This window comes from Staurois parvus, unplaced genomic scaffold (assembly GCF_062004578.1).
Source record: "Staurois parvus isolate SC_StPar_1 unplaced genomic scaffold, SC_StPar_1.0 ptg000277l, whole genome shotgun sequence".
Taxonomy (NCBI): domain Eukaryota; kingdom Metazoa; phylum Chordata; class Amphibia; order Anura; family Ranidae; genus Staurois; species Staurois parvus.
In genome coordinates, this window is record NW_028318073.1 from 126,811 (window position 1) to 151,507 (window position 24,697).

At 38.7% G+C, this 24,697-nt stretch overlaps 1 protein-coding gene across 1 annotated transcript in view; it reads right to left on the minus strand.

Annotated features, from left to right (window-relative positions):
* Nucleotides 1-2,921: 2,921 nt before the first annotated feature.
* The window catches only part of SOS1 (SOS Ras/Rac guanine nucleotide exchange factor 1), a 308,846-nt gene continuing 287,070 nt past the window's right edge, over nucleotides 2,922-24,697 (minus strand). Inside the window, exons 19-22 of the mRNA XM_089681755.1 lie at nucleotides 21,187-21,303; nucleotides 19,496-19,760; nucleotides 15,849-15,967; nucleotides 2,922-4,070 (exon numbers count right to left, since the gene is read on the minus strand). Of these exons, the coding sequence (XP_089537881.1) occupies nucleotides 3,576-4,070; nucleotides 15,849-15,967; nucleotides 19,496-19,760; nucleotides 21,187-21,303 (996 nt within the window). The 3' untranslated portion in view covers nucleotides 2,922-3,575. The remainder of the gene's footprint in view (nucleotides 4,071-15,848; nucleotides 15,968-19,495; nucleotides 19,761-21,186; nucleotides 21,304-24,697) is intronic.

Below are 24,697 nucleotides of genomic sequence, written 5' to 3' on the forward strand. Positions count from 1 at the left end.
CTGAAAGGTCGAAGAAAAGTACCTTTGGGAACAGATGCAAAAATCGTAGGTAGACATTTTCTCTGAATATCTTTAAAAACTGACAAGATTTCCCCAGGGCTGCAAAGAGAGGAAACATTGAGGAATAGAGCAGGTATATGAAACCACAATAATGTTACAGCATGCACGTGTAGTTTTTGATCAATTTAATGCTACTTTGGTGAATAAAATTCAACATGAAAATGCTGTGGGGAAACCCAAAAATTATGTGACTGTATATGATGTATGGAATGTATGTAAGCACAGTACATACATATAAGCATTTATTTTGACAAATAGTTTTCACACCACTATGAGTTAAGCAAAACAGACAGCACATCAGCAGCTGCTTGCCTTAAGGCAGGATATGACTGCTTGAAACCTTGGACTGAGCTGTCTAATAAGGGAAAAGTCACTGTGATAATTCATTTAGCTCTGTGCAAATTGCATCTTGAACTATTGATCTTCGTAAACTGGGTTTTTTCAACAGACTGTAACTAGATAACATCTCAGCATGTAAAAAGTAGCTGGGATCTCCACCCGATTACAAAAAAAAAATATGAAAATATTAAATATTATATACACATTTTCACATTGATCCGACAATAGAAAAATAAAAATGTTATTTTTTAACCATAAGCAAAAAAAGAAAATATGTACAAAATCATAATAACATTTCCGTAAAAACACTGTTGCTCTAACTGTAAGCACCCCAGAGTACTGTTTTAGTTTGTCCCAATCCATGTCACTGTCAATTTTGCTGGAGAGTTTGGCATGCACTGCATACAGTTTTCAGAATACAATAATTTTCATGGTAAGGCAAGCAAGAAGAATTGATTCAACAACCAAGAAAGCTGTTAAAGGTGTATTTCTGATGAGCCATGTGGATTTCCACAACCGATTAGGGGTTCCTTTTTTTTCCCTAAGGGATTTCTAAATTTGTAATTGTTCAGACTTGGATTCTCTATAGCCCACTCATTAAAGTAGATGTAAACCCTAAATAGATGACATTTAGTTAACTAAAACACTATGTATCAAAATTGTCATGTTTTTGTTGTCAATATAAATAAATAATAAATTATTATCGAAGAAACAGGAGATGCGCAGGTGTACAGTAGGATGCAACCTTTTCAAAGTGAATTTTGGGCAACCTTTTTTTTTTTTTTTTCCAGAAAGTGTAGCATTTATTGGATCCCAGCAACAGATGGCAATTCCAACAGAGTGCATAAAATAATAACACAGTAACTGTCCAATCTATATATACACTTATGTGTCCTTCATGTACATGCATGAATTCCTGTGCCCTCTATCCTAGGCAGCTCCTCCCAACATCCTTTTCATCCCCAGCTGTCAAATCTTTCCCCTGTTTCTACTTCTTCAACCTCCACTAATATACGCCTACTTCTTATTCACTATAATGTAGAGGAAGCTAACTAGTTAATCATACAAACACTTTTGATATTTTAACTTACCAATATTTCTAACAATTAAGGCCAACTGTACTGTTTACAATCCTTTTTCTATGACAGTAAATAGAATTAGCATAGGAAGGGTCTGCCAATTCTTTTCTATCAGTCCTGATTGAGGATTTAATGTGTAAATGGACTTGCTACCTGTCTATGCATGTACATTCAGGAAATAAAAAATATATCTATCTCACATACAAAATAAATATCCTGCACTGTGGAATGTCTATATGTTTGCTAAGATATCTACAGAAGAACTTAGTACTTAGAAAGGCACTCTGAAGGATTCTGTTGTTGTAATATGTTGTATATATGCTGTTGGACTTATCTATTGCTGAGATCCAATCTACGCTACACTCTCTGGAATAGAATGGAGGTTGCTAAAATTTCACTTGAAAATGGTTGTGTTCTAAAATTGTTCATTCCTGTTTCTACAACAATAACATTTATTACTTATTGTCTACTAAAAGTATTCACAACAGTTAGCATGAATATCAGTTTCATCTTTTCTCATTCAGATTTGTATTTCCACAAAGCAGATCACCAAGTCTCTTTCAATATACATGCATGTGTGCTCCAGTGTCGGCTGCACATAGTTGCCCTCGAATGGATTCCATATAGTGACAACAGTGAACCTTGTGTGTCGAATGTGTGTTGGAGGGCCCAGTTGTAGTTTTCACCAGGGGCAAATGTGACAGGGTGACAACACAATAATGCAACGAGAGACAGCTGTCATCCCATAACAGGACGTGCCTGAACAAGGACCTTAATGGCAGGTTCACAATCTACTATAACAAAAAAAAATGCAGATTTAAAAGATTGCAAACAACTTTTGATATTACATTAACACATCAAAGCTGATAGCTATGATTTTAGTTTTAGTGGGTTTAGATCCAATTTAATAACAGGAGATATCCTTATACTATATCCATCAGAAAAAAACATTATAGAGCATCCATAGGTAAGAAACTGGGAGCTGCATTTTTAGATTTCACTTAAGGTGGTGCTGTTGGCAAAATCTGGAATAACAGTTGCCAAAATCAGTAAAACCCAGAACTGCAGAAAAAAACAATGTCCCTCATTTACTACATGGAAAAGAAAAAAGCAAATCAGGGTTTTGATATAAACTGAAAGATGTCTTAAAAGGAGAAGTATAGCCAAAACTTTTTTGGCCATACTTCTATGGATCACGAGAGTGCAGTTAGTTCTGCACTCTTGTGACCCGTTTTAAGCAAACAGCGGGCAAAGTATACCCACCTGGGTATAATGTTTTTTGTTTTCTCTAAAACCCATATTCCTTTTCAAATAAATCCCTAGACAAGAAAATATGCATAAATGTCACAAAACCAGTCAGGAACAGGGATGAAATAAAGGAATGAAAAAAAGCCATTCTAAACAGAATGCTTAAACAGCACATCAATCACAAAGTGCTACACATAGCTTTGCTACTGCTTTAATGATAAAACTGTTTCCCCTTTGTGAAGGCAATAATTACAGATCTTTTGCAGCTAAAATGTTTTTCTTTTCTAAACTGGCACCGTCATCTTTTGTCACTTTATTAAAAAAATAAATGAAGGAAAAAAAAAAAAAAATAACAAAAGTTACCTCTTTGGTGAGGCAGGTACCAACAAAACTCATGGAACATTTTGTAAACTGAATGGCAATACAGCGCTATACTTTTATAAGTTTGGGTACCACAGATAGTCATCACAATGCTAGTTGTGATTTTTTTAAACAATTTTAAGCAGAGGCACGCAGCAAAAAAAAAAAAAAAATATTAATTAAGTAGGATATAAAAATCCCTGCTTTATATATATATATATATATATATATATATATATATATATAAATGAAAGTGCATAATATTCTAGTTCGAATCTCTTCAATAATTTCTGCCACATCAACAGTGGCTTCTTTTTCTGTTTGCAACAATTTCCAGCCTGATCAACAGTCTTATATATTGGTGCAATTTGCATCTGAACCGAATAGCATCAGAATCATCCCTTCTCTTGTTTAATTCAGGCTTATTCATGCCATTCTTTGCAGTTTGAGGAAACAAATGTTTTTAGTGTTTAAAATAAAGCGTCTTTGTTACAAGGAGTTGGCATTTTCCAACAAAGGAGGTCCATCTCTGTGAATGGAAGGATGAGGGGATTCCCGCTTGTAAGTTTTTGGAGGGAGCTTCGGTATAGACTGAGAAGTGCTCTGTCGGGGTGGTACAGGAGGGCCAGTGATGGGGGGCAGTTCTACATCTTGCATTATTAAAGGGGGAGAAGGTAAATGTCTTCTTGTTCCATGAGGGGAAGGAGTCTGAGGTGGAGGCTGGGTAAATGGTGAAGGGCTATAAGGAAAAAATGTGGTAGCATGTTCACTTTTCCGTCCAAGTGGAGGTGGTTGAAGGTGCAGTGGAGAGCTGGAGAAGACGTCAGGAGTACGTACTGGTTCTCGTGGCGGTAGAACTGGGGGGCTTTCAGGTCCCTCAGAGACTGAGGAGCGGTCAGACATTGGGTATCGTGGGGAGTATACCTTTGATGTGGGTTGTCTAGGTGGTATTGCTGGAGGACTGTCCACATGTTTAGACATTATCTGAAAAGGAAAAGAGATGAATAATCAATATCAAAGATATCGTGGATACTAATGTGAAGCCAGAGAATCCCATATTAAAGTGAAACTATGCTCAAAAAGTGAAATTTTGAATTTTTAGGGATATGTGATTGTGCCTGTAGCCTCATATCTTTACATCTGCTATGTTAGATCGTGTAAGACCCTAATGCCCAACAAGCCCATGATGTCTTGGACTGTGCTTGGCTGCTTGAAGCACTGGCAAACCTTGAAATGCTGGGCAAGAAAGAAAATAAAACAGAGGCTACAGTTTGTTTTTTGCTTCAGGCATTCTGGCCGGTTCTTCTGCTGTCCTGCCGTCCCCTCCTTACTATGCAAAAGTGGCTCAGTGCATGTGCTGAGGAGGCTGTGAATTCAGTGATGTCTGTCCCTACTCGCAGGATCTAGTAGATCCAGCTCTCCGTTGCAAGTCTATAATCTTCCTGCTCTTGGGAGTTGCTTTTCAGAAAACAATGTTATGTTCCTTGAGTCTTTCCTCTCATGTGGAATGCATATGAAAGTTTATTTTACAGCAGCACCAAGGAAAAGGGAGATTCTGAATGGAAGTAACTGCCATTGACAGTCATCCTCATCTTGGTCTGTCCAGCACTTTCCACCCAAAAATAGGGAAATAAAGGAAATCAGTTGCAAAGTTATCATGAGCCAGCAGCCCATGAGCGTGTCCTTGTGGGCAGCAAAACTTTCACAGAGCTTCCCTGTGATGTCAAGCATCATAATAACATATTACAACCAAGTAAAAGGGTTGCAAATCTCAAAGTTCAGACTTTTTTTTTTTTTTTTCTTTGTTATTTGGGGTCTATTACCACTAACCTTTCACATCAGCAGAGGCTGCCTAAAGAGATGGAGAGTTGAAAAAAAAATTTTTTTTGCAGAAAGGTGCTACCTATGTTTAAGTACAGATGTCACTGTGAGGCTCTTTGGATATGTTGATGGCCGCAGTCGAGGCCCTCTAAATTTACAAAGTTGACCACCACTAATCTGATTCTGATATTGGCAAATGTGTGAGATCTGAAGTGAGATTAGGCAACATTGCTACAGTGCTGGGCATTATTTTTGTGAGGATCTGTTGGAAAGGAAGCTTAATGCTCCTCAGCACATGCATCTTCCTGCTCCAACTTTCCTTCCATTCTGTGGTTCACCTTTCCTGCTGCACTTTTCATTATCCGACCAGTAATCATCTGCATGGCAGCTCTGTGCCATTACTCTGACTGGAGTAAAGGCACTGCTGGAACAGTGAAAGGATGGACAATTATAAACCTATTTCGAAATAATTTTATGGTACAGTTTATAGAAACCTCAAATACAAATGATGCTCTGCTAGGCCTGGTAAACTGAAACAATGCAGAGCATATTACTAAAGTTCATGTAAAAGAACAATTGGGCAGCAGGGACCCTAGCATGCATATTACCGAACTTTCCTTTGTAAATAAATCTATCCCAATCTAAATAAATTCATGCAACATACATAAAAATAAATAAAATAGACAAAATAATCAATACGAAGTGTCCCAAAAAAACCATAAATGTCCCAAACAATGAATGTCCAAAAATTGTCTCTATATAATATATAGTGTCTTTTCCACCTCCAAACCAAATAGTGTCTTTCTTTGAATAATCCAAACGTAACGTTTCCAAATTCTTCGTGTACCTCAAAAATATAAACTTATGATAGTGTATTACCTTTGACATAAATCAACAAAGTGCCACAAATCGTGTATCGTGCAAACTGCATAGCATGTGCACTCAAATCACACATGAAGGAGAGAAAGAAGGAAAAAAAAAAAAAAATTGATCAATATATCTTATGCTGGAAGCTGTGTTTCTTCAGTTTTAATGTAAGCTACCTAATAAATGTGGTTTTAATTTGTTACATACTATTTTTCATCTCCGGCTTTACTTTATGAGGAAGAGTGGAAGAGTGGCAACAGGAGTAATAGGATCCTGGAGAGTGCTATCATCCATTGTTTGGGGAGAGCCTGTTAATACTGGCTTAGGGTAATTATCCATTGTTGCACTAGCTGGAGTGGAACACTTTATTTTCACCATCGATTTGTTTGGTTCACTTTATAAAAACCACAGGAGTGGTATAGGGTTTTTTGAAGGTTGAATCACTTTTGACCTAATTATTTAGTTAAGTATGTTTATCATTATTTGCACTATGTGGAGTGGATCACTAATATGTATTATCTGAAGTTAGAATGTTCACGTTTGGATTTTATTCACGTGTGCATTTTATTGAGTTACTGGTTTGGATTTTTATTGTATTTGTATATTGATCTAGGTTTTTTTTTTTTTCTCTCTCTCCTTCACATGTGATTTGAGTGCACGTTATGCAGCTTGCATGATACACGATTTGTGGCACTTTGTTGATTTATGTAAAAGGTAATACACTATCATAAGTTTATATTTTTGAGGTACACAAAGAATTTGGAAACGTTATGTTTGGTTTATTCAAAGAAAGAGACTATTTGGTTTGGAGGTGGAAAAGACACTATATATTATATAGAGACAGTTTTTGGACATTCATTGTTTGGGACATTTATGGTTTTTTTGGGACACTTAGTATTGATTATTTTGTCTATTTTATTTTATTTATTTTTATGTATGTTGCATGAATTTATTTAGACTGGGATAGATTTATTTACAAAGGAAAGTTCGGTAATATGTGTGTTGACTTTCAAGGGTGAACGTTTTTTACTTTTCTTTCTGCGTATTATTGTTAGAGGTGGTATTGTGCAGAGTATTGGTTGATTTAGTGACCATAGCATGATTTCTTTTAATATAAGCTGTAAAAAAATAAGCACATAATGGAAAGTTAAAACATCTAATTTAGAGAGCAAATTTTCCAAAGCTGAGGACTGCTCTTCAAAATATAGACTGAGAGGAAATATTGTCATCAAAGAACACAGAGCAGAAATGGGAATGTTTCAGATTGACCGTATGTGAACACACTGCAAACTAAATTTTTATGGGCAATAAGTCGAAAAGGCTAAAAGGTAAAACTTATGTTTCCTGTCCAAATTTAAAAAAGCTAGTAAGAAAAGGAAAAGAGTATTTAAAAATATAAAAATGAAGTAACACTATCATAATTTAAATGTTGCAAAGAATATAACAAAACATAAAAAGGAAATCAAGTCTGCAAAAAATTAAAATTGAACAACAGGTTGTGAAAGACAAACCCCCAAAATTCTTCAAATGTATTAATAGTAAAAAGGTCAGATCTGAGCGTGTTGACCCTTTACAAGATAAAATACCTTTTCTCAGCTCTGTATATACAAAGGAAAATAGAGAATCTCAAGTCCATAATGGGGATAGTATTGACATATACTGGTCCAGACATATACTGTGACCAGATGCACCCACGTGTCCGAAAAGAGTTGAGCTCTGTTATTTGAAGCCATTGTTTCCAATTTTTAAAGACTCTTTAACAACTGACTTAGTACCACTTGTTTTCTTTTTCAAACAGACCCATGAAGGATTTTTACTGCTGATTTCCCCTCACTTACTGTCCTACTGACAAGGTTTTACTAGACAGGAAGGAAGTGGAATTCACCATAAAGCAACATAGATAAAAAACTGTTTTTCTTAGCAAAGTAGGGGAGGGCTTGAACTCCACAGGTTTTTATTTCTGTGGGTCCATTTTGCAGATTTTCTCTCAGTTTGTGTCACTATGACAGACAGTGAGAGATGAAAACAGGATTCTTGACTTAATGTAAAAATCCTTTTCTAGGAGTTTACTACAGGACATGGAGTCAGAATGATAGCATTTGGGTTACATACCTTCAGGAGAAATTAACGCTGGAAAACAAAACTGTTAATCAACCACTGTAACCTCTCCTTTTCCCATCATGCTTCAGTTTTGCACAAAAGCAGACGAAGGAGAGATATTAAGGTAGAGGGGTATGACCCCTGTCCCTAAGTGAAATCCAGGAAAAGGATTTAAGTGTAAGTAAAAAATCCTGTTTTCTTAATCGTTCATCAAAGAACACAGCAAAAGCAAGTTGAGCAAGTGACAACATCAATCTCAGAACACTCATGCAAAATTGAAGAGCTGGATAGGCTCTTGGACTGCAGAGTTCGAACATGGTAGAGGAAATTTTAAGCAGCATCTAGGAGAACCTAGATATTCCAAGCAATGAGTCAGTTTCAGCACTGACTTTTCTGGGTTCAGGATCCAACCAAACCATAAAAGAGACTGAACAGTCCTTTGGACATTGGCTGACAGGGTCTAAGCCGACTGTTCCCTCAGTAAGAGATTGTCCAGATATTCTATAACAGAAATGCCCTGTGGCTAGCACCTTGGTGAATACTACAGATACAGTGGGCAGGCAACAGAAAATGGCAACAAACTGGTATTGTTATGCGCTAAAAGGAAAAGCATTGATGTGCTGGAATGTAAGTATCCTTGATGTCCATAGAGGCCAGAACATCTCCTGGATGGAAGAAAGTAATGGTTGACCCAGTGGACTCCATGCAGAATTTTTGCACTTTAATGAAGACATTGAATGCCTTCTGATTTAGAATGTTTGCCCCCTTTTCCTAGAGAAATGTGAACAAATTAGAGCAGAAACCTTAAAACCTTTTCTGTTCTGGAACAATGGAGAGGACTATTTAAGAAGGGGCCAGAAAGACCAACAGAAGTTCTCCTCACTTTCAGAACTACATGTTTGCAGGCTTGGAAGATTTTGGAGCCCTGATCTTGAAATTAGAGTCTGAGGGAAACCAGAAGAAATGCCTCTTCACTTTAGAGCTAGGAGGTTTTCCTACATGCGGCTTTCATTTAATATGCTAAGGCAAAAGGTAACTCTTTTCTCCTCCTTTGACAAAGCTGTCCAAAGAGGCATCAAAGAGATGTTCTTCATCAAAATACATATTCAGAAAGCACTTTTGACACTGTTGTTCTGCAGACCAACATGTTAGCAAAAACTCCTCCACATGTGCACAGTCAGGAGACTCAGGATATGAGAATCACAATGTCCACAAGCCCATAAACACAGCAGTATTCTAATTGTTGTAAAACTGTTGAATCAGTAAGGATTGACTCAGGTGCATTAGTCATATCTTTGGGCCGTAACCCCATGGTATGGCAAATGGACATGACAGGTTGCAAGGTAGAACCTATCAGGGTGAAAGAAAGACTTGTTCAGGGTATTCAGTCTCTTGAGTACTGGGTCCTTACACAGTGGGATGTCCTAAATGGGAACAGTGTTTTGTTCAAGCAAGAAATGGCAGGATTAACAATGGGAATGATCTACTTCTTAATAAAAGTCTCTTTAACTGGGTATTACTCAACAGAACACTTGGAAAGCAAAAACAGTTTGGAGTTCAGAGTAGACCAGTCACCATACAAAACAGGCTGAAGTAGAGAGTGTACTGGGATGTGTATGACCAAACCGTTAAGTGAGGTCATACAGGTTTGTGTCCCTCTAATTGGGCTCAGAATAGAATATGGATAAACCCCATTATCCCAGATGGATGGGTGGATGAAAAAGTCTGAAAGAAGCCAAGAGACCCCCTAGAGACTCCATCCATCCATACTAAAAAATGCTGTAAAAATTAACAACTTGCCTACCAGGCACTTTTACCCCCTTCTTGCCCAGGCCATTTGTAAGCTTTCAGTGCTGTTGCACTTTGAATGACAATTGCGCAGTCATGCAACATTGCACCCACATGACATTTTTTTCACATAAATAGAGCTTTTTTTGGTGGTATTTAATCGCCACTGGGGTTTTTATTTTTTGCGCTATAAACATAAAAAAGAGCAACAAATTTGAAAACATTTTTTTTTTCGGTTTCTATTATAAAATTTTGCAAACAGGTAATTTTTCTCCTTCACTGATGTGAGTTGATGAGGCTGCACTGATGGGCACTGATGAGGTGACACGGATAGGCTCACTGATCAGCTGCAATGGTGGGCATTGATGAGGAGGCACTGATGATGCTGCACATAAAGATAGGCACTACTAGGGCGGAACTTACGGGCGGCACTGACGGCATTGCTGGCTTACACTGCTGGGCACTGATGATCAGGCCACTGATATACAGTGCCCTGATTATCAGTGCAGATCTGCTCTGTGACATTTGCCGGTTATCGGTAGTACTTTCCTCATGCTGTAACAGCGTGAGGAAAGTGCTGCAGATAACTGGCAACTGTATTTACTTTGTCACATGGTAAAAGGCCGCTGTGATTGGCCTTTTACCTAGTCTTGTGATCAGCTGTGTCCGTAGGACACAGCGGTCACTGACAGTGTCTGGTATGCGACGCGGGGGGTGCATTCTGGGAGGACATCATATGACGCCTTCCCAGAACTGGACAACTGCGCTGTAGCTATATTTTGCTAGGTGTTTTTTGCTAGGAGATTAATTTAAACCCCAAACATTATATATTGTTTTAAAGCAGACACCCTAGTGAATAAAATGGTGGGTACTACAATTTTTTATGGCACATAGTACTCGTGCAGCAATTTTTCAAATGCAATTTTTAAAAAAAAATACACTTTTTTTACTTTTAATGCACAAAAACACAATATATTGCCCAATTATTTGGTAAAATATAAAAGATGATGGTATGCAAAGTAAATAGATACCAAACATCACATGCTTTAAAACTGCGCATGCCCCATGCAATGGCAACAAACTGCATACATTTTTAATATCCATAGGCAATGTTTAAAAGCCTTTACAAGCTACCATTTTAGATTTACAGAGGAGGTCTAGTATTAGAATTACTGCCCTTGATCTGACGTTCGTGGCGATACCTCACATGCATGGTGCAACTGCTGTTTCCATACTGGCACAGGGTCAACGCTCATGAACGCAGGTGCGGGTACTTTTTTTTTTTTTTTTTTAAGTTATTTTGATTTTTTAAATTATTTTTACACTGTCCTTTTAATTTTTTTGATCACTTTTAATGCTATCACAGGGAATGCAAATATCCCCTATAACTTCAATGGGCATTGTCATATATTCTTTTTTGAGAAATCTGGGGTCTATCAGACTCTAGGTCTCTCCTCTGCCCTTACATTATCTAATCAAACCAAAATCGGTGTGATCAAATGCTTTCCCAATTTACAAATGGTGCTGTTTATATCCTGCAAAACTGAAGTGATGAAATGCTCGTAGCTTCCAAATTCTTAGGCTATAGAGATGATTGGCACCATTCTGGTCTCCAATCAGCTCTATGGTCAGCTGGCAGAAACACCGGCTGCATTCTCAGGTTCCCCCTATGGCTCGGGACTGCCCGAGAAGGCCGTGGAAGGCAGCGGGGGAGGGGGGTATTGTCTCCCGCTGCTTGTAAAACCAATCCTGCAGTTAATTAGCCACTAGGATTGCTTTTACATGAAAGCTGATCGCCAGCTGAAAAAAAATGATACCAGGATGATGCCTGCAGCTGTAGGCATTATCCTGGTATAACCACTCAAAGTCCAGTGATGTACCAGTACATCGCTGGTCCTTGTTGGGTATATATGCTACGTTCTTTTGGGGTTTTTTATGCAGCCTGTGGACTGAAAAAGAGAAGAAATCTCTGCCAAAAAAAAGTGTGTGGTATGACCACCATTAAAATATACCGCCCTGCATCCACACACTTCAGGTCACACTTTGCCACAAGCGCCAGTTCCAAGATTCTACAAATGTCTAAATAGTGGCACGCTTGAATAAAAATTGTCCACGTATAAGTGGTACCCCATATGAAAAAAGGATGACACCAAGTCCCAAACAATCTTGCCACTGCCCCCCATGTAGTCTGGGCATCCGGGGGGCTCCACGTGACTATCTTTTCCGTTGTAAAACCGAAACTTATAAGTATAGCTTGTTGTCTTCTCACAGGTCTTCTACATCTTGACCCCATATCTGGCACGCTTGCTGGGGAGAAATCGTTTGAATGCAAGGCGGCCAGAAAAATTAATTAGGGACTCATCAATGCAGATTTTTTGCTGGGGAGTATAGACATCTGCAAATGTTTGGTTAAGGTGATTTGCGAGGGGCTGAATTTTGTGTAGCCGGTCAGATTCAGGGTTACCCAGAGGATGACAGAGTGCATTGTCGTTGAAATGCATAAAACACATTATACTCTCATATCTATGTCTGGCCATGGCAGCAGAGAACACGGTATATGATGAATCGGGTCTGTGGATCAATACAACTGGTATATATTTTTTTTAGTAATGCCCATGTTGAGGGTTAGGCCCCCCAAAAAAGTAAATTCGGAAACCGTAATGGGTTTCCATGCGAATGGTCTGGCAACGTTTGAATTTTGGTTGGCGGCGATAAATTGTTGTGCATATAAATTGCTTTGATCCACAATCAACGCATACAGATATTCTGTGAAAAATAGCTCCAAAAATCAAGGGGAGTAGTTAAATTTTCTATTTCCAACTGAATTCCGGGTTGGGCAGGGAAAGGGGGAAGTACAAGTGCTGAAAAATTTGTGGATTGCCAATCGGGATTTGCAAGCACATCTGGAAGGATATTAGGGGCTCTACGGGCCTGTGTGCGAATTCTTAGTGGCTGCGGGACAATACTTGTGCTCGCCACCGCACCAGCTTGTACTGCACTTATAGGACTCGCCACGTCACCAAGTCATACTGCAGTGCTGGTATTATTATTATACAGGATTTATATAGCGCCAACAGTTTGCTCAGCTCTACAATATAATGGGAGACAATACAACAATACAGTTCAATACAAGAATACAAGAGGGTTAGGAGGGCCTGATCCAGGGAGCTTACAATCTAAGAAGCTGCATTTGAGAGTCATCAAAATTTAACGGCAAGAGCTAACAGAGATCAGGCCTGATTCTGCGAACACTGCTGTTTTGTGTGTAATATATCAAGTGACAGTGACCTACTGACACTGCACTTGCTGGGGGAGAAGGGGGGGGTGAGCGTAGGGGCTAAACGCAGGTGCTGGCAGGTGTTGGGGCTGATCCCATTAACGCTGCATTTTTGAGGACGCTATACTAATGTGAACGCTGGTATAGTGCTGATCTGATCAAAGATATTGATCCGTTCAGACACTATACTAACAATGGAGATTTATTGTGTATGAGTGTGTTGCTGGCAATCAAGGGGTTAAATGTGATGACTGGTGTACTGATGGGCAATCTGACCCAAACCACAGGAGCACAAATTACGTATATATATATATATATATGATTTTGTGCACCTGTGCCGCCCTGTAGCAGTATTTCTGCAATAGGGCGGTCAGGAAGCGGTTACAGAAGTGGTTTGTGTTATGTCGCTGCATTACTTTAACTGACAATTGCGCGGTCACGCAACACTGCACCCAAATTAAATGTACGTCCTTTTTTTCCCACAAATTGAGCTTTCTTTCGGTGGTGTTTGATCGCCTGTGCATTTCTTATTTTTTTGCGCTATAAGAAAAAAAGGCTGACAATTTTGAGAAAAAAAAAACAATATTTTGGACTTTTTGCTATAAAACATGTCCAGTAAAAAATGTAAAAAATCTAATTTTGTCATAAATTTCAGCCAAAATGTATTCTGCGACATGTCTTTGCTAAAAAAAATCCCAATACGTGTAAATTAATTGGTTTACATTAAAGTTATAGCATTTACAAATGGCGGGAAAGATACTGGGATTTTTTTTTTTGTTATAATAATAATAATGGCAGCAATCAGCGACTTATAGCGGTGATCAGCGATTTATGACAGTGATTAGCGACTTATGGCGGGACTGCGATGGACATTTTGACACTGGGGGGGGGGGGGGGCTGAGATCCCCAGTGACACCAATACAGTGATCAGTGAAAAAAAAAAAAACCACTGACACTGTACTAATGGCACTGGGGAGGAAGGGTTAACTGTGTGAGGGGAGTGTTTTACTAGTGGGCGGGGGGGTGTGCTTCACGGGAACACACTGTCCTGGGAAGCTAATCTCTGCTCTCCGTGACAGTGTGTTAGGAGCTGACAGGGAGCAGAGGTGCAGTGTAAACACTGCAGCCGTGCTCTCTGTCAGTGAGTGCCGCTAATCGCTGGGAAACGGCGGGTAATGACCCGCCGGGATCCGGTGATGGACACCCGCTGCCACGATCGGCGGCGCAGGTATGGCGCGCGCCCCCTACCTGTTTTGCTAGACGCCATTTTTTTACGCGCTCTAGCACAGCAGTGCCGCCCTGCCGCAGTATATACACCTTATCTCTAACCCTATACTATATATTTTTTCCCATTACCTTGGGAAGATAAATATACCCACCTAAGTCTCTCTCCATGTCCCTGTCGCCACCGGTCCTGGGTACAAGGGACCTCAAATCCAGCAGTGGGCATAAGTTTCTTCAGACATAATATATCCCGAGAGGATTTCTAGTATATACATATTTATGCCCAGTACTTCAAAGAGGACTTATATAACCCACACCTACTCTCTGGATAAGTTTGAGTGTGAACACATTATGGGCACATTGGACTTTAGTTTCTAGTTAGTCACCATGAGCATTACACTCTGAACCACTATCTGGAACTATTAGGATATTCTGTGGGTGTGACCATAGCGGACACTGCCTGGCATAGACCCTATGTTTGCCCTTCTTATCTACCTGGCTGGCGGACTGTTAGTGTCATTTTGCTGATCACGCAGTCCTCACCTTACTCTCATTCATTCAACACAGTGTTAGTGGTGAGGGTTAGTGTGTATGGTATTAATGTGTGTGTGCTGGCTGTGCAGCTGCAGTGGTGACTAGACAATGTTGTCTTTTTATTTATTCATGTGTGATGGTATTGGTTTTGTGCCTTTTTTATTTTTGTGATACTACAATCTTTAATAAAGCCTTATACTATACAAGCCACATGGCCAATTTGGTAACTTCCTTTCAGGCTTCTATCAGCCTAACTCAGAAACATGCCTAAAAATTGTAATGGTGACCAGGAAGGCAACCTTACATATGAGGTCTTCAAAAGCAAAGTTGCTAATCGGTTCAAAAGAGGGTCTCTAAATTGCAGAAGCAAAGGATGCAAGCCCAAGGAGACACAGGAGTTGAAATTGAAGGATTTGTATGAGCAATTCCCTTAACAGAAACATTGATTAGGGATTGCAAGGCAAGAGGTTTCTGTCAAAAAATGGATAAGGCAGAAACCTGTTCTTTGAGGGTAGTCAGGGCTAGTCGCAAGTGATAGAGTATTTCCTGGGGTTCAACTGTCTGTTTCCACACCTTGTGTCTTGTTCCCACTCTTGTGGGAGTTGGATTTTCTTGTTTGGAGTAAGGTGGGAAATACCTCTGTCCTATAGAACCTTCTGGGTCATTTTGCTACAACGAGAATCACTGGGACATTTTCCCCTTCCTATTGGTTACAACAAGCAGGGCACAGGGTACCAACGCATTTCGGGGGCCACACAATAACCCTTCAGCAGGGCTGTGTGAAATGGCAGTATGCTAAATGGACTCAAAAGTACTCTTAAGCAGACTGATCTGCAGGCAAAGGATGTTACAAACAGTCAGCGCTGGTGTTTACAGTAGAAGTAGCAAAGTAGTTTCCTGGCACACATCTAAACCTTTTTTTTTTTTTTTTAAATACTGGAACCACAATTGCGCTACACCAGTCTGTTGGTACTATTACTGTTAGTAAGGAGTTTCAAAAATAAGGAAAAGTGGCTTGGCTATCACTGAAGTAAGCTCTCTGAGGACTTTTGTCTGACGTTCAGCATTCATTTCACCTTCAAAAAGCTTTTTGGAAATAATTGCTGTAACTTATTATAATGCAATTTCAATAAACATACTTGTACATTTACCTTTGATGGGGATGACTCAGTTGGGGCAGATTCTGGTCGTCTACGAGGAGGTACAGGTGGAGGAACCTGAATTTCATCACAGTTCTTAGGGAAGTTGATTGAAGATACTGAGGCAGAGCCTGGACAGGAATACAAATGGTAACCTATACACTCTTAAAGCTCCAGTTTTAAAGCTCAAACTCAAGCTAAACACAAACTGAACTTTCTTCAGGCTACCCAACCCATGGATATGTCCAAATTGGCTCATGCCATATGCTTTTAATAAGAATTATGGTCATCCCTTATTTTACACCAGCATACTTCATAGATTTGTATAATGGAGAATACAGAAACACATACAAGGTTTACAATATACTGTAGAATATGAAAGGATTGTTTATGGGCCTTGCTCACTAAAGATAATATGCCATCAGGTTACAAACAAGTATTCCAGTGCTGCTTATTACATTCTCCAATATATAATACAAATTATTAATTCAAGATGGAGACTGAGATCTACTTAAAATGGCTGAGACAGACGTGTAAAGCTGGGAAAACTGAAGAGCAATGATCCCAAACAAAAACATTAGGTGCATGCATAGTGTATGCAAAGCCGAAACCTTTTTAGATTTAGAAAACGTGGTGAGGGTCTAGGACCCCTTTCAAGTTTTTATTGGCATCTATGGGGGCATGCTTGGAAAAATTACCATATATATTTGATTTGCTCATCATCAAAAACATTGGTATGGACTGATCTTTTCATTTTTAATTTATAAAACTGAATATAATCAAAATATACTTTTTAAAACAATACATGATTTAAAAAAAAAATAAAACCTTTAGGCTGCAATTACCCTTTAAATGATACAAGATGCCATGTATTGTAATGGGAGTTGAACCATTAGATGGTAAAGCACCTCCTTAAGTACTTGCATGTCTCACTGTATTGTCTGTAAAGGGTTTGTGTAAAGATTGTATTTATGTATATGAAGTGTGCACTTAACAATGCCATTTAACAATAACTAAAGTGTATCTATGGTCAAAATTTTAAATCATATAATAAATTCCACATTGTATTTCAATTATTTCTAACATACTCCTATTCATCTGAAGAATATCAAATTTGAAAACGTTCTTCCCGGTATGCTTTCTTCCTTGAATTCTTGCTATGCTCCATAAATACTAATGAATTGCTATGCCCCATGAACAGGCACTACTGGGTCACAGAATTTACAGACCCTGCCTTCTGCCTGCCTAACTACAGGTGTGCTGAACGGAGGTGTTTCAGGAGGCACAATTAGAAAATTGATATTTAAAAGGCAGAGGAGTAACAGCAAAGCATGCAGGGAATCCATGAAGTTGTGCAAAGAGATGACCAGTAGACAAGCAGAACTCACAATATGAAATTAAATTTTGCAAGTAAGCTTACATGGGATTGTCAAAAGAACTTGTTTGTAAGGTTACAAAGCTAAAGTGTATGCTGTGCTCATAGATTTCTTTTAACATACACTGGCCATATTATTCCCAGTATGTGTGAGAAAAAAAATTCTGAATAAAAGTGTAGAGCTTGATCACATCGAACACTCTTGATTGTTCTTCCCCAGTCACAGAAATGAAACTTGATTGGTCACTCTAGGCATGTTCTGCACTTATAAAGCTAACCATACACTAAACAATATTTTACACTCTTCTTTAGTATCAAAATTAAGTAATACAAGAGCAAACCTAAACAACTTATTCAATTAATATCCAATCAAATCAGGCAGGCCCCTGTACTACATGGTTGATGGTAGATGTAAAGAAGATTGTACAATCATCCAAAGAGGACTAGGGATAGATTCTTCCTGGTGCTGCCCCAGCAAAAATATACATCCTTTCCAGGATATGGCTTTAAATATTCCCCAGATGCCTCCATTACCCGAATCTTAATTTGTAACTGACAAAAAAATCTGAAAAAGTATGGTCAGAATAAGAAAGCAAAAATAAACTGTGGAAAAATATAGTGCTCTGCTTTAATAATTAATCATTCTCCATACCTTTTCAAATCAAATGAAAGATAATAAAAGCACTATATGCAGTCCATGGTTCGTAAACCAGTACTGACGGAGAGAAGATGGTAATATGAACTGCTGTGAACAGGGCTTAACAAGCCAAGTAATCGGTTTTGTAAGTTTGCAGTTGCTGTATTTTAAATAACCAAGTCTGTTCTTTCATATTTGATCATGCCTGAAGGGAATACAAATTGATTTTTGTTACTTCCTATGGCATATTGCAGGCTCAGAGTGTTAACAAAACAGGCTTGGCGAATATTAAATAAAATTCACACCAGAGGTGCAGCATTACACAGCATGGCTATTGGATATTTTAAAAAGCCTTGGATGTGAGAATATCCACCTCATATTGAATTCATATGCAATGTAATTTAAGTGAGGCATATAGTCTTCTTAACTAAACATTATTTAAAGTGTTTCAATCTAAACCATTTTGAACCAACTGGTCAAATCTATGTACCTGCCTCTCACAAGGGAGGAAGGGAGGAGGCACTAATGCAGTCCATACATCAGTCAAATTCCAACGATTTGTCAAGCAAAAATGTTGTGCATTTTGTAATCTGATTATGCCACTGTTGATTTAAAAATTGGTCCAACCAACTCTTCAATTTCACGTCATGTTACAGAAAAAAAATTTAGTGGCCAGGAATCTTCTTTTCTTTCCAGGTCATAGCTTATGCGCATTTCTTTTACGATTATATTTCATGCACGATTCTATTGTCATTGGTTAGAAATTCATGAATTTTTCAAAACAATTCCAACATGCCTGATCACTCAAATTCGATGGCCTCATGGATCGGATGTTGCTGCGGCCCCACTAATAGTCGAATTTCGAATGGTAATCCAAAATTGCAAATTTCAAAAGAAAAAGTGTTGGGAATTTGACCTATGTAAGGCCGGCCTTACAGGCAGTCTGACTGATAGGGTGGACTGTGCCAGTAAAGACAATGCAAATAAGATGGATTCTGAGATATGAATAGATATTTAGGGAAAGGGGGTGCCAAAGCTGCTACTTTGGCTAAAGTCCCCTTCCACTTTATTTAATCTCTGTGTTAATAAACAAGAAATCAGATGTAAGATTAACAGCTTCCCAACTGTAATCTGTAGATTAAAGTCTTTCAGCATCATGTCCCATGCTAAGAGAAAGTTTATTTATATTCCCTTTTTAACAGCTAGGAGCATGCACAGAAACAAGCTGCTAGCTGTCAGACCACCATGTTATTCCCAAATACAGTGAGGGTCCAATCACACCAGAACATGGTATGGAAAAGGAACATTTCCCACAATGCATGGGAATGCTCCAGCCTTGCTAGGTGGACGTATGTGCCATTAATTGGTAATGGCACCCCACACACATCTAGTGAATGCAGCACCTTTGTGGCCATCAAATGTTGCCTCTAGACTGGTTCATTCATTTGAAGGGTGCCCTTTGTGGGCAGGAGGTGGTGGTGAGAGGCTAGTACATTATACAGCTAGAATTGTTTTGGAATTTTTAAACAAGAGCGTCCTGACACCACAGACTCCCAAACCACTCCCACAGCTGTAGGCAATTTTAGAAGTGAGCAATCACTAACAAAAAAATGTAAACTAAATAAATGAGGATGTGATAACACCTACGTGAATGAAATGGACTTGACGGGTCAGAATCAAACACACTGCAGACATCTGTGGTGCTGGATGCTGCAGATGGTGGAGGTGGCGTTAAGGGTGTTCTAGGCGAGTTTGGGGCAGATGCTGCGGTTTCTGTTTCGCTTTCTGGGATGCGACTGTAGCTGATTTTCCTTGGTTCCTGCTGCAAAGGAGTAGGGTGCCTCATTGTACCTGGCCTTGTGTTTGATGGACGCACACCAGGAGACTTAAGTGGATAACTGTACTTTTTTTGCTGAGGAAAAAAAAAAGATGTCATAATATATTGTGAAAAAAATATTTTTGCACAAACTTCAGTAGTAATTGCTGTTTACAATGTGAAAACACAACAAGGCAGGGTAAGAATAAAAATCAGCCACATCATATGAAGCTAGTCAGTCAATTTGGTCTAAATGACTAAACGCTGCTGTGCCATGTGGAGCAAAATGACTAGCCATACAATTATAGACCCTAAGCATTAGATTGTAATTGCATTACAACAGAGCTCAATGAGCAGTAATAAAGAGTAGCGCGCTAACATCAATCCACCAGAAGTGGCTTGTCATTCTCTGTACAGAAGTGCAAGGCTATTATTTGAGGTTTGACACATTAAAGGCCAATTTGACAATATTTCCAGTTAGCTGTTATTTTTGATGGAGTGGGGAACAGTTTTTTCTGTGTTCCATCGAGGTTCTCTTCACTTTCTTTCCCAGAGATCCAGCAGGAAGTAAAACCAGATAACTACTAAGTGAGATAATACTGTTAGTCATCCCCTGACCAAGTTTCCCTATGGGAAGATTTCCCAATACCTCTTGTTCCTGTAGTGGGGATCACAGACAGCAATAAAGCCTAGCAGATGATCTAAGCCTTCTACAACCTAAAAATCTAAAAAAAAAAAAAAAAAGTTTGGGGTTTACAAACGGTACATCTTTGTTGTTTGTTATAATCTTTGTTTTATAATTAGTGTTGTCACATAGGATCCCCCTCCCTTTCAGAACTTTTTTTTTTCTTTTCTTGGGGAATGGGTACATAATTATGTCAGGTACATGCTCCGACTTCCAATGGAATCGCCTAGGTGATTCCACCAGAAGCTCTCCCCCCTTTGTAACCTCCTGGGACATGTCCCAGGAGGCCGAAGGACCATTAACACAGTGCAGCACAGCTCATGTATGGGCAGTGGGGAGCTGGCTGTAAAGCCACAGGGAGTCACAGTAGACAAGCTAGCGCTGGGGACAAAAAGACCAGAGAATAACTGGCCTTGGTGGGGACAGCAATGGATTCCTGGAAAAGGAAGTGTCTCTTTATTACTTGTAGTTGCAGACTTTTAATATTTTTTGAAAACGAACCGCTTAAAGCTTTTGAGTGCTATGAAAAACTGTTTTTGTGTCAGCAAAGCCCTTAATGTCAACTTGATATAAATAGAAAAGAAGCCTATAGCTACTTGCTGTCTGAAAAGATGGAAAAAACATTATTGGTCCTAAATGTAATAAGTAAAGAAAATGTACGGTCATATTAAAAAGTAAGCACACTTCATAGAAATTGTGACTTTTTCAAAACGTTTACACAGACAAACCTTAGATGTTCATTCAAACATTGCCCATGTAAAAAAAGTGGTATATTGGAACAAATGGCACAAAAAGTGACAAATGTTTGGCAATAGATATGAACTAAAAGCTGCTTACAAATCTTGGCAAAGTCTTTGCATTTCGTGGCTCAATTTCCAGCGACTTCTTGAACAAGTAGTCTTCAAATTCCTTCTCTGCAACATTCCCCATTGGATTTAGGTTCTCAAAAAACCTCTGAAATTAATTAAAAGGTTGCATTAGTCCAGCACACAATATTTGACAAAGTAAAAAAATGAAGGAGTAAGACCCCCTTTTTCCAAGATCTCAAATAATCTTTATTAAGGCAAATTAACCTTCTGGCAATATGTTTATCTTATATATAGAAGGAATAAGCGAGCACTACAAACACAAAGCTGCTGAAACACCAAAGGTAACCATAAAACCTCCTGAGAATAAATAACCTTACAATAGGGTGCAGTGCTAGTAATAAACAAATGTATATAAAAAATGCTCAAACAGATAAAAAATTACCATTCAGCTCCTAATCTTATAATAGTGCTGATAGTGCAACAAATCTCCAATAGTGACTCAGTGTTTACACACATGCAAATAAATAAATAAATATAAAGTGCATAACATAGACGTTTTAGTGGTTCAAGTGATAAGTGAAAGTCCAACAGATTGAACGTGGGGATCAGGAAGGATCTCAAATAGGTATTCCTCTTTTGTATTAATCCAAAGTGGTAGATGGTGTGACCGATAATAGGTAAATTGCACACTCACCAGATGCGCGATTTAAACACGCATTTGAGATATTACTGTCTCATCACGTCAGCCAGATCATCCACTATAGTGATAGCCAGATTCCTGTCCCCTTCAGGGTCCTCCAGTAAGTAACAGCAAAACGTCAGGTTTCCTCTATGATAGGCTCTGTGAATGTTTAGACTCACAGGGAACCCAAAAAAGGATGCCACATAGTGTAATACTGTATAACCAGAGGAGCTACAGCGCTGTAACTTCACGCCGCCGCTGGCGGCCATCTTGGACACACATGGTCAGTCCTTTTTGTTTATCCTGTTCTTGTATCCTGTTTTTGGGAATAAACATTCTCTGTTTATACAGTATTACACTATGTGGCATCCTTTTTTGGGCTCCCTGTGAGTCTAAACATTCACAGAGCCTATCAGAGGAAACCTGATGTTTTGCTGATACTTATAGGAGGACCCTGAAGGGAACAATAATCTGACTATCAGAATCTAATGAGACAGTAATATCTCAAATGCGTGTTTAAATTGTGCATCTGGTGAGTGCGCAATTTACCTATTATCGGTCACACCATCTACCACTTTGGATTAATACACAAGAGGAATACCTATTTGAGATCCTTCCTGATCCCCACGTTCAATCTGTTGGACTTTCACTTATCACTTGAACCACTAAAACATGGTCTATGTTATGCACTTTATATTTATTTATTTGCATATGTGTAAACACGGAGTCACTTTTGGGGATTTGTTGCACTATCAGCACTATTATAAGATTAGGAGCGGAATGATAATTTTTTATCTGTTTGAGCATTTTTTATATATATTTGTTTATTACTAGCGCTGCACCCTATTTTAAGAATATGTTTATCTTGCCTATAAGAAATTAACAAGGAACTCCTCATAGTGTAGTAAGGTTTTATTACCATAAAAATGTATAAAAAATGCCACTCACATAGATACAGGGTTCACATACAAGGTTCCATTTCGACGGAAACTTGCGATGTCTTTTTTGGTGCGTGCAAGAGCCGCCATCTGTTCACCCTGCTTTTCCCTTAAATGCTTGTAATATGTTCTGCAAACATTGTATCTATATGAGTGGCATTTTTTGTACATTTTTATGGTAAAAAAAATTTACTACACTATGAGGCGTTCCTTATCTTTTGAGCACCTATCCATCGGAGTGGGGACGTAAAGGATTGTTCCTGAGTATAACAGTCTCATTCTTCCAACATTAACCGCATGCCGCCCAGCCACTGTAGATATACGGCGGCAGGGCGGCACTCGCAGGCAAAACCACGTTTGGACTTTATTAAGTACTATCTATCATTCACCATTTATCTGTTTTTTTTATATATTCAGTAGAGCTGCTTATCTCTCTTTTTTTAATGCACATTTTGGAACTATATAGCCCAGTTGAACATTTATTTGATTCATCACCTATTTATTCCATTGGGAGGCTGATTGCTCATTCGTTATACAACTGTTTTTGTTGGTTTTCACACTTTATGCTTCAGCTCAGCCAGGTGTTTACCGCTATTGTGATCATGTTTTATTTCTGATATGCATTTCACAAATTTTTTAAGGTTGTTGTTTTTTACACTTTATTCTTCAGCTCAGCCAGGTGTTTATTATAGGTTGGCCAGATAATTGCTACTTGAGTATGGTTTATTTTTGATATATGTTTCACATATCATTTGGATTTAGTGGCTCAGCCAGTTTATTTATTTATTATAGACTTTGTTTCACAGATTTATTCAATTACATATTGGGTTTAATGCTGAAGAGGGTGTTTATTATTAGTTTATTTTTTGGGTCACTATGGCGCAGCACTATTCTTGGGGAATTTTATTGATGTGAGAACACATTTAGGTGCTTGCTGCAGCGTATCATTTATTTTTGGCAGCGTATGAGTATTATATCCTTATACTCCAAGAACAAAGGTTCCCAGAATGAAGGAATGGTTAGCCAAAGGCTGTTGGAAAAGATAAGCCAAGGCCAAAACCTGTTGTTTGATGGTGCTTACTGCTAATCACGGACATGAAGGTATTAGACATGAGGGAGCAGCAGGGGAAGACATTCTCAAAGTGAATTGGGGATCTTTATATGTCCTGCCCACTTTCTGTGCTGTTGCACAACCAGAAAGATGTCCATGAGAAGAAGGCTAAGTTTGAAAAGTTCCTTTAAGCAACGTTGGAGGTGATGTTTCCTAGGGAAGGAGAGGGAGCCTTTGCAGTGGCACTGGAGCAGTGATCACACATAAAGGCTGCATTTTCACCACATTAAAAAAACACCAAAAGGCACAAAGTTTAAAGAAGGGTCAGTCAATAGCAATAAAGAGGAATTGAGGAGGACCCTTATCCCCCCCCCCCCCCCCCCCCGGGACACAGCAGAACCCCCTTCTCTTTCAGAAGTAACCTAGTTACCCACAAGGAAAGTAAATGCAGAGACTTTGGTAGATCTAAGGATTTGGAGGCTGGCATGATATTATGCTTACAAATTGATTCTGGCAGAGAGTCTGGTGTGACTACTTGAAAAGAGGCTCATAGAAGAAATGAAAATGATCAATTTTCTTCAAATTAACAGTTTGTTGGGGAAAGAAGTCTTACCTTTTTCAGATAATTAAGCTAAACTGACTGATGTTGCAGGGTATATTTCACAGGGAAGAGCTACACCTTCTTTTTGGTGTCCACTTTTTAGAGTCAAGGTGTAAAAAGAGAACATAGATACAGAAAAGTATAAGGTACAGGAGTGCCATGCAGGGCAATATATAAATTATAAATGCTGGTAAGGTTTTAGAAACAGCATTGCAAATAGAAAAAGTTATATTTAACAATACATGTGATAGAAAATCAATCAAGATG